Raw genomic sequence first — 12,894 nt, forward strand, 5'->3', positions numbered from 1 at the left:
CCTATTGAGTTCTCCAAGCAGGATGTCACGAACACTACACTAATAATGTAATAACACTAGCGTAAACTGTCATGTGCACGGTAAAATCAAACTTCCATTAATGAATAAAAGTGAACCCATTGTCAATAAAAGTGACGCTACTATTTAATGAGTAATTTATTTTGCCAATTAAGTACACAGCAAAAAAAAATGTAATATCGATCAACGTAATTCAAGCTGATGTATGAAATAATGATGTTATAGCAAAAAGCAGATACAATATTACATCAATGGATGTAATTTTGTTCGCAAAATCGATGTACATCGTACAATGTGATATTACACAACCGATGGATTGACCTGGTTGCAGCAGTTTCGATGTAATATTCAACAACTTTTTTTGCTGTGTAGTAACTGTTATACCAACAATCAATACGAAACTAACGATTTTAAATTGGCTCACCACTTTAGTAGCCTATTGGTCCCAAGCAAACGATTAACGTACCCTATTCTAGTTGAAATTCTATTACTACACTATTTTTGTTTTGATTCGCTATGAAAGTTTGACAGATAACATCAGGGGTGTGTGGATTCATGCAGAACATGCAGGGGTGAGTGAAATAGCTTGGGACTGCTTGGGACCGTTGTTCTGGTACTGAGTGAGCCAAAAATAATAATGATTTTCTTCGGGACCCAGTGGTCTTAAACCCTGTTCTCATTACGCTCTATATCAAGTGATATAGAGTGATTCGTGATATAGCAGCTATATCACGTTTTATATTACGTGATATCCCATACAAACGATCTGTCAATCTATATCATTAATAGTTCTTTATATAGCTCATATCATGTTGTGTACTTGATAAAATCCTGAAAATCAGTGACTGGCAACCATGCCACGATACAGCTGGTCGCTATGTTTTGGATTAAAATGTCACTTATCCGTCGAGTCAATCAAAACATTCAGAAAATCCGAACTGGCAGTTTCAAGCAACCGTTCTAAATCTCCTGTCCCACCCGAGACGAAGTTCTTCCGCAATCAATACTAATGGAAGGTTTCACGGTGGTGATCGCCTCCGGAGGATTCCGTGGTGAAATTTGGTGTCGGTGTTGACTCGTTCGTGTGCCCGGCGAACAAATAAATGTAGCAAATCAAATATTTTCTCCGGTACCCAACCAAAACGTTTTGGACGCCGTTTTGTGCCGACTGACCAGGTACCGTAGGAGGAAATCAAGAAGCTCTCCCGATGGGAAGTTAACAACATCAAGGCAAAAGTCGGTGAATAAGAGATTTCTCGCTAGCGTGATCCAACTGTAATCAATGGTGCTGAGCGCTCCCTAATACATAAATACCATAAACGAACTGTATCCCGGATGGGTAAACTATCCCACAAATGGTTTGGATAATACCCCGAACACGTCGTTAAGTTCTCTTTTATGGTTATTTTTATATTAGGGCTGCGCATGTTGTTTCCGCCTCAGACGTTCGATGATACTAAAAAGATCCGCATTTAAAGAACATCCATGTGGGATTTCTTTACCTTGCTCTGGCTTTCCTGTGTAGCCTGTAAAATCGACTCAATATCCTGATCCAGAAAACCATCGTTTTGAAAGTGAAAATGCAGCGTAGAACAGCTTTCCATTTGTATGATATGTAACTGGTCAGGCTGCGGCAAATATTCCGACACTCATTGGTCAAAAGTATCCGGATCTCTTCGGTACTGGCTTCGTACGCTCTGAAAACTTCCACGCGATACCGCCGTCAGGATAGGTTTCCATAGCAAACTCAAATCCCTGATGCTGCACATGCAAACAATAACAAAGTTGGTCTTTTTTCTGGTTTGTCTTTTTTCACTGTCATAAATGAAAAACTATATCAAGTTATCGTAATGTGAACACCTCAACTTGATATCGATATCATCTCGTTATATCACGTGATATAGAGCGTAATGAGAACGAGGTATTAGCATAGAGGTAACTCTAAGACCACTGGGTCCCGAAGAAAATCATTATTATTTTTGGCTCACTCAGTACCAGAACAACGGTCCCAAGCAGTCCCAAGCTATTTCACTCACCCCTGCATGTTCTGCATGAATCCACACACCCCTGATGTTATCTGTCAAACTTTCATAGCGAATCAAAACAAACATAGTGTAGTAATAGAATTTCAACTAGAATAGGGTACGTTAATCGTTTGCTTGGGACCAATAGGCTACTAAAGCGGTGAGCCAATTTAAAATCGTTAGTTTCGTATTGATTGTTGGTATTAGAGTTACCTCTATGGTTATACCCCGGACATACTATGGCTTATATCATGTAATATAGGTTGTCTTGCAATGAACACTCATACATCTAGGTTTCACTGGAAATCCAATGTATGAGTGCTCATTGCAAGACAGCCTATATTACATGATATAAGCCATAGTATGTCCAGGGTATTAGCTACAGTTAGCAGGAACTCATTGTTGTTAAAATAATTTACTCATTAATGAGTAAAGCCACTTTTATTAAAAAATGGGTTAACTTTTACTCATAAAAGGGTATTTGACTGTTACCGTGCAAGCGTAGGTTTTGTTTTCGTTTTGTTGTTTATTTTGACTTTATAGAATGACAGTTCTTATAGCAAACAAAAAATTTCTCACAGCTTACAAAAAATTTCATCTCACTAACACACGCAAATCGCACCAATACGAACCCGCCTGGAGAGGACTATTCAGGGGTCGAGTCAGGGGTAGATTGAGGCTGTTAAATACGAACAATCGTGACCTTATACATGCGAAAACCCATTAATGGGTAAAATAATACTAATTTTCAAACCATGTATGCAGCTGTAAAAAATAAATTGAATTTTGAAATCATAAAATGGGTAAAAACTACTCATTTAAAGAATCAGTTCACGGTTTATCGTCTCATTTCCTTCACCGACTCATTGGGAATGCAATCACGAGTGCAAACAGGTACTGCCCGCAGATTTTTTTCAGCGAAAATGGACGATCTCCGGAAAAGGTTACATTCCGAAACGTTGGAGAGGATTAATCAATACAGTTTTATCCAATACTAGCTGAGTGTACCCGACCAGGCTCGAGATTCAATATTAGCTAGAGTTTATGCGCCGATTAAAAAAAAGCGTGCTATATTGTACGTAGCCCCCCCCCCCTTCTTATCTGAGGGACTACCCCCTATGACCATCTCCTTATACCTCCACATGCCAAAGTTGGTTCCATTTGCTTGATTAGTTCTCGAGTTATGCAGATATATTTGTTTCATTTGTATGGGAGCCCCCCTGTTCGGACCAGTTCTCGAAATAAATTTCCACAGCAGTACACAGCAAAAAAAGTTGTTGAATATTACATCGAAACTGATGCAACCAGGTCAATCCATCGGTTGTGTAATATCACATTGTACGATGTACATCGATTTTGCGAACAAAATTACATCCATTGATGTAATATTGTATCTGCTTTTTGCTATTACATCATTATTTCATACATCAGCTTGAATTACGTTGATCGATATTACATTTTTTTTTGCTGTGTATGGTTTGTTGCACAGCTTGAAACTAAATTTATTTCATATTAGTTTGTATAATTGTATATAATCTATTTAATAACTCACATTTATGGTTTCTTTGTTCTGTTCAGGTTACATTCACGGGAGCCTTTCCTGGACTTCGAATTCCATCAACAATCTAAATAAAAGCGACAATTTTAATCACTGTCCCAAAAAATGATTGTTTTACTTACAATATAAATCTAGATTGAGCTGCACTGAAGTTAAATTAATTCCAATGAAAATTGCAAAAATAACTAGGCTCTTTACTACACTTCGATATCTCAGATACTGTTTTTGTTTACCTTATCCATGTACCTATTCCCAAGCTCACACACACACTCTCAGTCGATTCCTTTCCGCATGGTCCTTCACTGACGTTTAGGATCAACGTCTCTTGCGCTTCGCAGGTAGGGTATGGCGCAAGGTGTATTGATAGTGCTCGGCGGTGCGCACATACCCCCTCCCCGTAATTCTGGTGAGGGTCCCTCCGTAGAACCAGATTTACGATCCTGGACTTCCAGCACCGCCAACTTCGTTACAGGACGCCTGTACTCTCCTTTCGCCGTCTTTACCGACGCTTGCCTGATTCTGCCGTCTGCTCCAGGGTATACTTCAACTACCACGCCGCGTATCCAAGTCTTGCGTGTGGCTTCATCAGCGATGTAGACCAAGTCTCCACGACTAACTGGTTGCGCCTCCGATTGCCACTTCGATCGCTTGTTAATCGTGGGCAGATATTCCGCCACCCATCTCTTCCACAGCTGATCTGCCAAAGCTCGTTTGAAACTGTCCCGCAAAGCTTCAGCTTCGTTCGTGCTGGGAACCAGTTCCACTTTACCGGTCATCCCGATACCCTTCACGAAGTGATTCGGCGTAAGGGCTTCGATTGCATCCGATCCAAGGCCACAGTACGTTAAAGGGCGGGAATTGATCAGGTCTTCTGCCTCCGCCAACGTAGTCAACAATACTTCGTCCGTCAATCGTCTTCCGTCGTTGAACACCACCAAAGCTGCTTTCACTGAACGGACCAACCGTTCCCAGATTCCGCCCATATGGGGCGCGCTCGGCGGGTTGAAGTTCCAGCGAGTTCTAGCGTCTGTCATCGCCTCCTCGCAATCTCCCTCTATCGTCCTAACTATCTCCTTGCTCGCACCTTGGAAGTTCGTGCCATTATCAGAGAAGAATTCCACCGGCTTGCCCCTTCGGCACACAAATCTTCGAATCGCCATCAAGCATGCTTGCGTCGTCAGGCTATGAGCGACCTCCAGATGGATTGCTCTTGTAGATAGACATGTAAATAGGCATATCCACCGCTTTTCCGACCTACGACCAACCGTGACTGTTAGCGGTCCGCAATAGTCCACTCCAGTGAAACTGAATGGTTGCCAACCAGGGGTGACACGAGCCAACGGAAGCGGAGCCATTCTCGGGATCTTCGGCTGGCACTTCTTTCCTCTGCACCACACACACGCCTTCGTCACTGCCTTCAATTCTGTCCGGAGATTTGGGATCCTGAAACGCTGTCGGAGCTCGTTGACCACAGTTTCCCCATTTGCGTGGGCCGCTTGTTGGTGATGATATTCCAGCAACTTCGTCGTGATTGGGTGCTTCTTAGGCAAGATTACCGGGAATCGGAGTTCAAAGGGAAGGAATGAACCCTGTGCGGTTCTGCCTTCCATCCGGAGAACACCTTGCTCGTCTAAAAACGGGCTGACGTCGTACAAATTGCTATTCTTCTCCAACGGATGCCACTCGCTGTACGGAAGGTCACGGTTCTTCACAAGGATCTTTATTTCATCTTCGTAGGCCTCTGCCTGCGCCGACCGCCAAAGGTAGGCTTCAGCACGTTGAAACTCCTCTCGCTTCAGTGGAACCAACACAGTTAGTATAGACCTCTTCACCAACCGTTGCACCCTTGGTGGTGCTGAAATCACCTCGATCGCCAAGCCTTCCCGTTTCCTGATACAGTTGGATTTGAACCTGTAGATGCAGGCTACTGTTCGGACGAGAACCTTCCAACGAGAGAAACGCGTGGCATCGATTACCGTCTCGACTATCGAAATATCATGGAACAAATGGCATATTCGGGCTTCCTCTGGGGTATTCGGTTCTACGGTGTCTTGCTGCGACCATTCCTCTTCTGGCTGGTACAAGAATCGTGGGCCCTGGAACCACGGACCGTTCGAATCTAGACTGCTGCCCTTTTTCCACTTCGTTAAGTCGTCCGCAATGTTACTCGCCGTTGAAATCCATCGCCACTCACTATGCTTCGTGAGGCTCAGAATCTCGCCAATCCGGAAAGCGACGAATGGCTTGTATTTGCGTTGCTCTAACTGAATCTAAGAAATCACCGTTCTGGAATCGGACCAAATGAACCGCTTCTTCACCACCAATGAATGAGCCTCGATCACCGAATTCATCAACCTGGATCCTATGACTGCCGCTTGTAGCTCAAGACGAGGTATTGACAGCATTTTTAACGGAGCGACCTTCGATCTCGCCATCACCAGTGAACACAATGGGCCTTCATCTGTTAACACACGGAAATATGCAGCAGCACCATATGCATCTTTGCTGGCATCAACGAGGACATGGAGCTGTAGAGTGCTGTAGTCGACTGAACTGAACCTTCGAAAATAGTGGCGTGGAATCTTCACATTTTCAATCTCCGGAAGCCAACTGATCCATCGGTTCCACTTATCACAGCATTCGTCATCAATAGGTTGATCCCAGTCGCAGCCACTACGCCATAAGTCTTGAATTAGTATTTTTCCGTGGATAGTGAACGTTGCTAGCATCCCAAGGGGATCGAAAAGGCTCATGACACAGCTCATGATCACCCTTTTTGTCGGCCTTTGCTCTCCTGACAGATACGTCATCAGTTCATCCCGTAGCTTCACTAGAAACGTGAATTCATCCCCTAGCGGGCACCAAGCTATGCCCAAGACTCGTTCCAAACTCGTACCCATGTCGTCGGTGAGCTGAACGCATTTGTTACTTTTCTGCTCCCCCATGCTCTGCAGAAATTCGTCGGAGTTGGCCACCCAGTTGAGGATTTCGAAACCAGCCTTCGAGTGCACGTACTTCACCTCCTGGGCTCGCTTAACCGCCTGCTCTACTGTATCCATGCTGTCGAAATAATCATCGACGTAATGGTTCTCCACAATCGCCTTCGCCGCTTCCGGGAACTGTACTGCATACTCCTTCGCGTTGAGGTTTTTAACGAATTGGGCGGAGCATGGCGAGCTCGTCGCACCAAACATCGTCACGTCTATGATGTAGACCTTGAATTCCTCTGCTGAATTTCCTCGGAAGACGAATCGTGCACGCTTGTCGGCTTTACGGACCATCATTTGAAGGTACATCTCCCTAATGTCACCTCCAAAACCCACTTCTCGCTCACGGAACTTCGATAATACGCTCGGGAGTGGAGTTAGCATGTCCGGACCCTTAAGCAACTTCGAGTTCAGCGACACCCCATTTACTGCAGCCGCAGCGTCCCATACTAATCGGACTTTCCCTGGCTTCTTCGGATGCACTACTACACTCAGTGGCAAATACCACACCTTATCCGGTTGAAACTCAGCTAACTCAGACTTCGAAGCTACATGGATATACCCCTTCTTCGTATAATCGGCAATTAACTCCCTTACCTTATCATACAGGTTACTATCTTTGACCAACCGTCTCTCCAGACATCGGAATCTCTTGACCGCCATCGGATAGCTGTCTGGGAATCTTGGGTCATCCTCGCTCCACAAAAGACCCGTTTCGAAACGGTTTCCGATCCTCACGGTCGTGCTGTTCAGGATCTCTTTGGCTCGTTTGTCGTCACTGGATTCAGGAAGTAGCGCTACGGAAATCATGGACTCGTCCAGGGCGTAGTGACTCCGTAACAGGTCGTGCAAATCTTCGTTGGATACGATGTCACAGCTGTGGTGTCCGACTATCCCTGTTTCAGGATGGCTTGCGTGGGTAGGTCCGTAGATTGTCCAACCGAGTTTCGACTTGACGGCGATTGGTTCATCCGGTCTACCGATCCTAGATTCGATGGGAGCGTACAGGTGGATGTCTTTCAAGCCGATGAGAATTTGAGGAACTCCTCTGCGGAAATCGGATACCGGTATTCCTCGAAGGTGAGGATGTTCGTTGATCACTTCTGACATAGCTACTGTTTGTTGTGGTAGCTTCAGACTCTCGACCGTATGGGCAGCCATGATGCGGAAGCGGTGTAACGATCCTAGGGCAGAAATACAGAGCTCCACCCTCCGTGAATCCTTCTCCAAACGGGTTACTCCTGCTGTCCATGTCACGCGAAGCGGTTGTACAACTCCCTTTGCTTGCAGAATGGTTGCCAGTGACTTCTCGATCAACGTGTACGATGAACCTTCGTCCAAAAATGCTATGGTGTCTACGGCGTAGTTCCCGTTGTATAGGGTTACGGGAATCATTCGAAATATCACCGACTGTTGGCGCTGGATGGTATGGACGTTGCAGTTTGAGTTGGCTTGAGGCTGCTCGAAATGCAGCAGAGGATTGTGGGGCTCACTACATTGACCCACGTTGCATCGAAAATTGAGTTTGCAACGGGCATTTCCATGCTCATTCAAGCACAGATAGCATAACTTCCACTTTCGTACTGCCTCCCATCTTTCCGCGATCCGAAGTCTCCTAAAGGTCTCACAATTGCGGATCCGATGATCGAACTGTCCGCATATCCTGCATGGTTTCTTCTCCCTCTGCCATGAGCTCGATGACTGGCTTCGTTCGCTGTTTGCTTCAGCACTGTGAGTGTGCAGGAATCCCTCATTTTCCTTTCTGCCTTTTCCTTTCCGGAATCCTTGATCGGCTGCCGAAATAGTTGAATCGCCATACGGGGTAATCTCACTTGCGTCCCTGGCTATACACGAGAGAAAGTCAGCCAACGTTCGTAGGGTAATCACGCGAGCCTTTCTACGATAGCGAACCCACTCCAACTGTGTATTAGCCGGCAGCTTCTCCGTCAACTCCTGGATCAGCATCGGATTCATTAGATGTGTAGTGAGATCGGTAGCTTCTAGATGATCCGCTAACTGCTGAACGACTACACCGAACTGGATAAATGTAGCCAACTTATCGGCTCTCGGAGCAGGAGCCTTCCTGACCTTTGACAACAGCATGTTCAAAAGTTGCTCAGGTCTGCCATACAGCATCTTCAGAGTGTCGATTATCTGCGGTACTGCCTTCGGCAGAAGCAGCCTACTGCGTACCGCCTCTAGTGCTGAACCCTTCAAGCACTCTTGAAGTCGAGCCAAATTCTCGACGTCGGAAAATCCGCATGCATCATTGGATGTTTCATACGCGCTAATGAACATCGGCCATTCCTCTAGCCGTCCGGAAAATATCGGCAACTTCTTCGACAGGAATTGTCGTGCTGATAATTGTCTCTTTGTTGGATGACGGTGACGCTTCTTCGGACGACGCTTCTCTTCTACTTCCTCTTCTTCCGACGAAGTTTCTTCCTTTTCCAACCGACTTTCTTCCTCCATTTCCGACGAACCTTCATCCGATCCTGATTCCTCCGAATCCTCTTTCTCTTCCTCTGATCCGGACTCCTCTTCACTTTCCTCTTTTTCTTCTTCGCTACCGCTGGAACTGCTTTCCTTGTAAACTATCGGTTGCTTCTTGCTCTTCTTCTTCGTTGGCAGATCTGGATGCCTAAGCGGAGATTTATCCTTACTGGAGCTTGGAATCAATACAGGTACACCACCGACCTTCTTGGGAGTAGAAAACTTACGGTACGCTCCTTTGCTTGCATCCCTTGGATCAGCTTTCTCCAGATGTTTCTCCGACTTTTTCTTCTCGGACTTTCCTCTTCCTGGCTTTTCCTTCTCCATTGTAGCTTGCTCCGGCTGTACTGTCTTCTTCGTTTTCTTCTTGTGCCCATCTTCGCCTTTCGATGCTTTTCTTTCTTCATCTTGTTTTCTTCCTTGTCCTACATCCTTCTTCGTAGCCGGATCAATCCTCACTTGCTTCAGCTTATCCTGCACCTGCTTCAGAACTTGATCCCGTTTCTTCCGGTGCGCTTCTTTTTCGGCCAACTCCTTTTCCAGCTGCATCTTCTCGAATTCCAACTCCATCTCGCGTTTGTCCTTTTCTGCCTGTAGTCGCATCAAAAACATCTGCCGTTGGTGCTCTAGTCGCTTCTTATGCAGGATCTTTTCCTTCTCCAATGCCTGACTCTGTTCTTCCATCTGCTTTTCGAGTTTTTCCAACTCCTCATCCAGACCGGTCGGCGCTGATTTATCCACAGCTAATCCGACACACTCATCGCAGGACCAAGAGATGTCCTTCACTTCGTCCGTCACACCAGCACATCCGAAATGGTACCATCGTTGGCAATGGTCACAACCCACCATTTCGTCTTCGGCACTGTCCGGCAGTTGGCATCCCGCACAACTATAACCTGTCTTTTCCAGATCTGGTCTAGGTCCCGGCATCATAAATTTTCAAGATTGTTCGGACCAGTTCTCGAAATAAATTTCCACAGCAGTATGGTTTGTTGCACAGCTTGAAACTAAATTTATTTCATATTAGTTTGTATAATTGTATATAATCTATTTAATAACTCACATTTATGGTTTCTTTGTTCTTTTCAGGTTACATTCACGGGAGCCTTTCCTGGACTTCGAATTCCATCAACAATCTAAATAAAAGCGACAATTTTAATCACTGTCCCAAAAATGATTGTTTTACTTACAATATAAATCTAGATTGAGCTGCACTGAAGTTAAATTAATTCCAATGAAAATTGCAAAAATAACTAGGCTCTTTACTACACTTCGATATCTCAGATACTGTTTTTGTTTACCTTATCCATGTACCTATTCCCAAGCTCACACACACACTCTCAGTCGATTCCTTTCCGCATGGTCCTTCACTGACGTTTAGGATCAACGTCTCTTGCGCTTCGCAGGTAGGGTATGGCGCAAGGTGTATTGATAGTGCTCGGCGGTGCGCACACCCCCCCCCCCTTACAGAGGGAGCGGGGGTCTCGAACCATCATAAGAACCTTTTCCGGCCCCAAAGATCCCTGCATACAAATTTTCACGCCGATCGGCTCAGTAGTTTCCGAGTCTATAAGGGTCAGACAGATAGACAGAGAGACAGAAATTCATTTTTATGTACAGGGTGTTTGGTTCCGGGTTTTACATATTTTCATGGTAGATAGGGCTCCTAATGTTATGAAAAAATCCCCATGAAACAAAGGGTCGGAAATGACTGCTATGTGAGTTATTCAACATATTACGTTTTTTTTTTATTGCCAACTTTGGTTAGCTATATTTTCTTTATCTTATTGTGGATTTCTGATTTCAACATACCAAATGAAAGATTTAAGGCATACCTATCAATGCTCTTTAAAATAGAACTTGATTAAAGTTAATTATCATACATTAAAATTGAAAAGTATGTTGAATGTACAAGAAAAATGGTGAAATTTCATACATTTTAGTGTTTTTAAGTTGAAAATTTTAATTACTGTTAATTTATTTGTTCTACAAAACATTCTCCATGCAGTTCTCTAGATTTGTGCCTTTGGTAGTAACCTTGTAGGCTTTATGGTTTTTTCGTAATTATTGATTTAAAACAGCCATAAAAACTTGTGACGTTTTCTTAAAATGCGCTATAGTCACCCTATTCGTTCGTACGTTCGGCTGTTGCAGTGGGCTACGCACATGAAAAATTGGTAGAATGTTATTGTAAATGTTGAGCTACATTCTTAACTTTCGATTGGCGTCTTGCAGTGAAACTTTTCCAAGCTTTCGCCTCCTACATTTCGAAGTGAGAACTACTAGAAGGAGGATAGTTTCCAAATTTTCCAAGTAAAACAGACGATTTTTGGGGCAAATCGGTCCATAAAGAAAAACTAATAATTTCCCGTGGAAACTTTTGCTTGAATCGTGTAAGAAAACGTGTTTGAAAACTAATTGTTATTATTTCGGTATGGATCGGAGATGTTTTCATGGAAAATAATGCATAACAAGTTTGCACCCACAGCGAGAGGTTACCTCCTGCGCAGCTGCATTTTTCGGAAAATTGTGAATATGTGCGATTTCCACTAAGATGAGAGTGGAAATTAAGTGAATTTACTTAGGAAAGGTTGTATCATGCTGGTGGTAATGGAGAATTGGTTGTATAGGACGCCAATATTCAATAAATGTTCATTTTGGCCTTTTCTAAGCAAACATATTGATACTCACAATTTTCGACGGAAAACGCAACGGAACTTGCTTTACTCAACACGCACCATACTATAAAATGGTGCTAGATGGTTTTCAAAGTGATAACAAGATGACAAATCATCTTTATTTTGAGTAATTGAGCAATTTATTTCTGTTTATACATCATATTTACGATGCAGCATTGATGGAGCCGCGAAATGAAATGAATATATCTTATGAAAGTTCAACTGGAAAAGTCAAAAATGCACATCAGTCTGATCGTAATAACGTTTTCTTCTTCAATTCGAATGTTATATTGGAAGGATTTTACACAGGCTTGATGAAAATTATGATTTAACGCTAATTTTCCCGAATTTTATATGCAGTCTGTCAACATTATCATCATCATGCAGTGGCGACATCTGCGTTGAGCTTTTACGGCAATCTTCCAATTACCCTGCGTCGAAAAAAACATAACTGCATAGATGTTTCGCGGTATCGAGTATTGACAAATCCAAGTTTATGCCGGCCACCGTGGCGCTGTAATCGTAGCGGTGATGAACTTGAGATCATCTGTCAACTGCATATATTTTCAAGTTTGTGATAAGAAAACTATGTTTTACGTGTTATTGTAATCGCTTTATTCAATAACAGAAAGCAAATATGAACAGAAAAGTAGCGCCGGTAAGAAAGGTAAGTAAATCATCGAGTAAATCCTTATTTTTAAATGCAAACTTATTGAGATTTCTTCAAAATGAAAAATATGTTGCTCTCATCAAAACATCAACAAATAATGTTAAAAATATTTTTACAGTATTCAAACTGAGAATGCAATCCTGCAGGATCATCCCATCAGAGATTGAATTAAATCAATTAGTTTTGCTGTTTGAGGTGAGTTGTTAGTGTGTGAGTAGTAGCAGTGACTAGTTGTGAGTTGTTGTCCATAACCTTAGCATGTTTTTTAAATTTTATTTGAAAACTAGTAATTTATACCCCGTTCACATTACAGCCTGTATCACGTAATATAGGCTGTCTTCCAATGAACACTCATACATAGAATTTCCAGTGAAATCTAGATGTATGCGTGCTCATTGCAAGACAGCGTATATCACGTGATATACGCTGTAATGTGAACGTCATACGATGAATCAATAGGAGATAC

At 43.4% G+C, this 12,894-nt stretch overlaps 2 protein-coding genes across 2 annotated transcripts in view; both read right to left on the reverse strand.

Annotated features, from left to right (window-relative positions):
• The window catches only part of rtet (major facilitator superfamily domain-containing protein rtet), a 57,854-nt gene that overhangs the window by 43,538 nt on the left and 1,422 nt on the right, over positions 1–12,894 (reverse strand). The window lies entirely within an intron of this gene.
• Positions 3,900–10,168, reverse strand: LOC135703620 (uncharacterized). Its single transcript, XM_065224898.1, has 3 exons — positions 10,144–10,168; positions 5,922–10,087; positions 3,900–5,870 (listed from the first exon to the last, which is right to left on the reverse strand). The coding sequence occupies exons 2-3, from the start codon at positions 10,011–10,013 to the stop codon at positions 3,900–3,902; spliced, it is 6,063 nt and encodes a 2,020-aa protein (XP_065080970.1). The 5' UTR covers positions 10,014–10,087; positions 10,144–10,168.

This window comes from Ochlerotatus camptorhynchus, unplaced genomic scaffold (genome assembly GCF_037179485.1).
Source record: "Ochlerotatus camptorhynchus isolate MF236.1 unplaced genomic scaffold, CSIRO-AGI_Acam_v1.1 ptg000216l, whole genome shotgun sequence".
Classification (NCBI taxonomy): Eukaryota; Metazoa; Arthropoda; class Insecta; order Diptera; family Culicidae; genus Ochlerotatus; species Ochlerotatus camptorhynchus.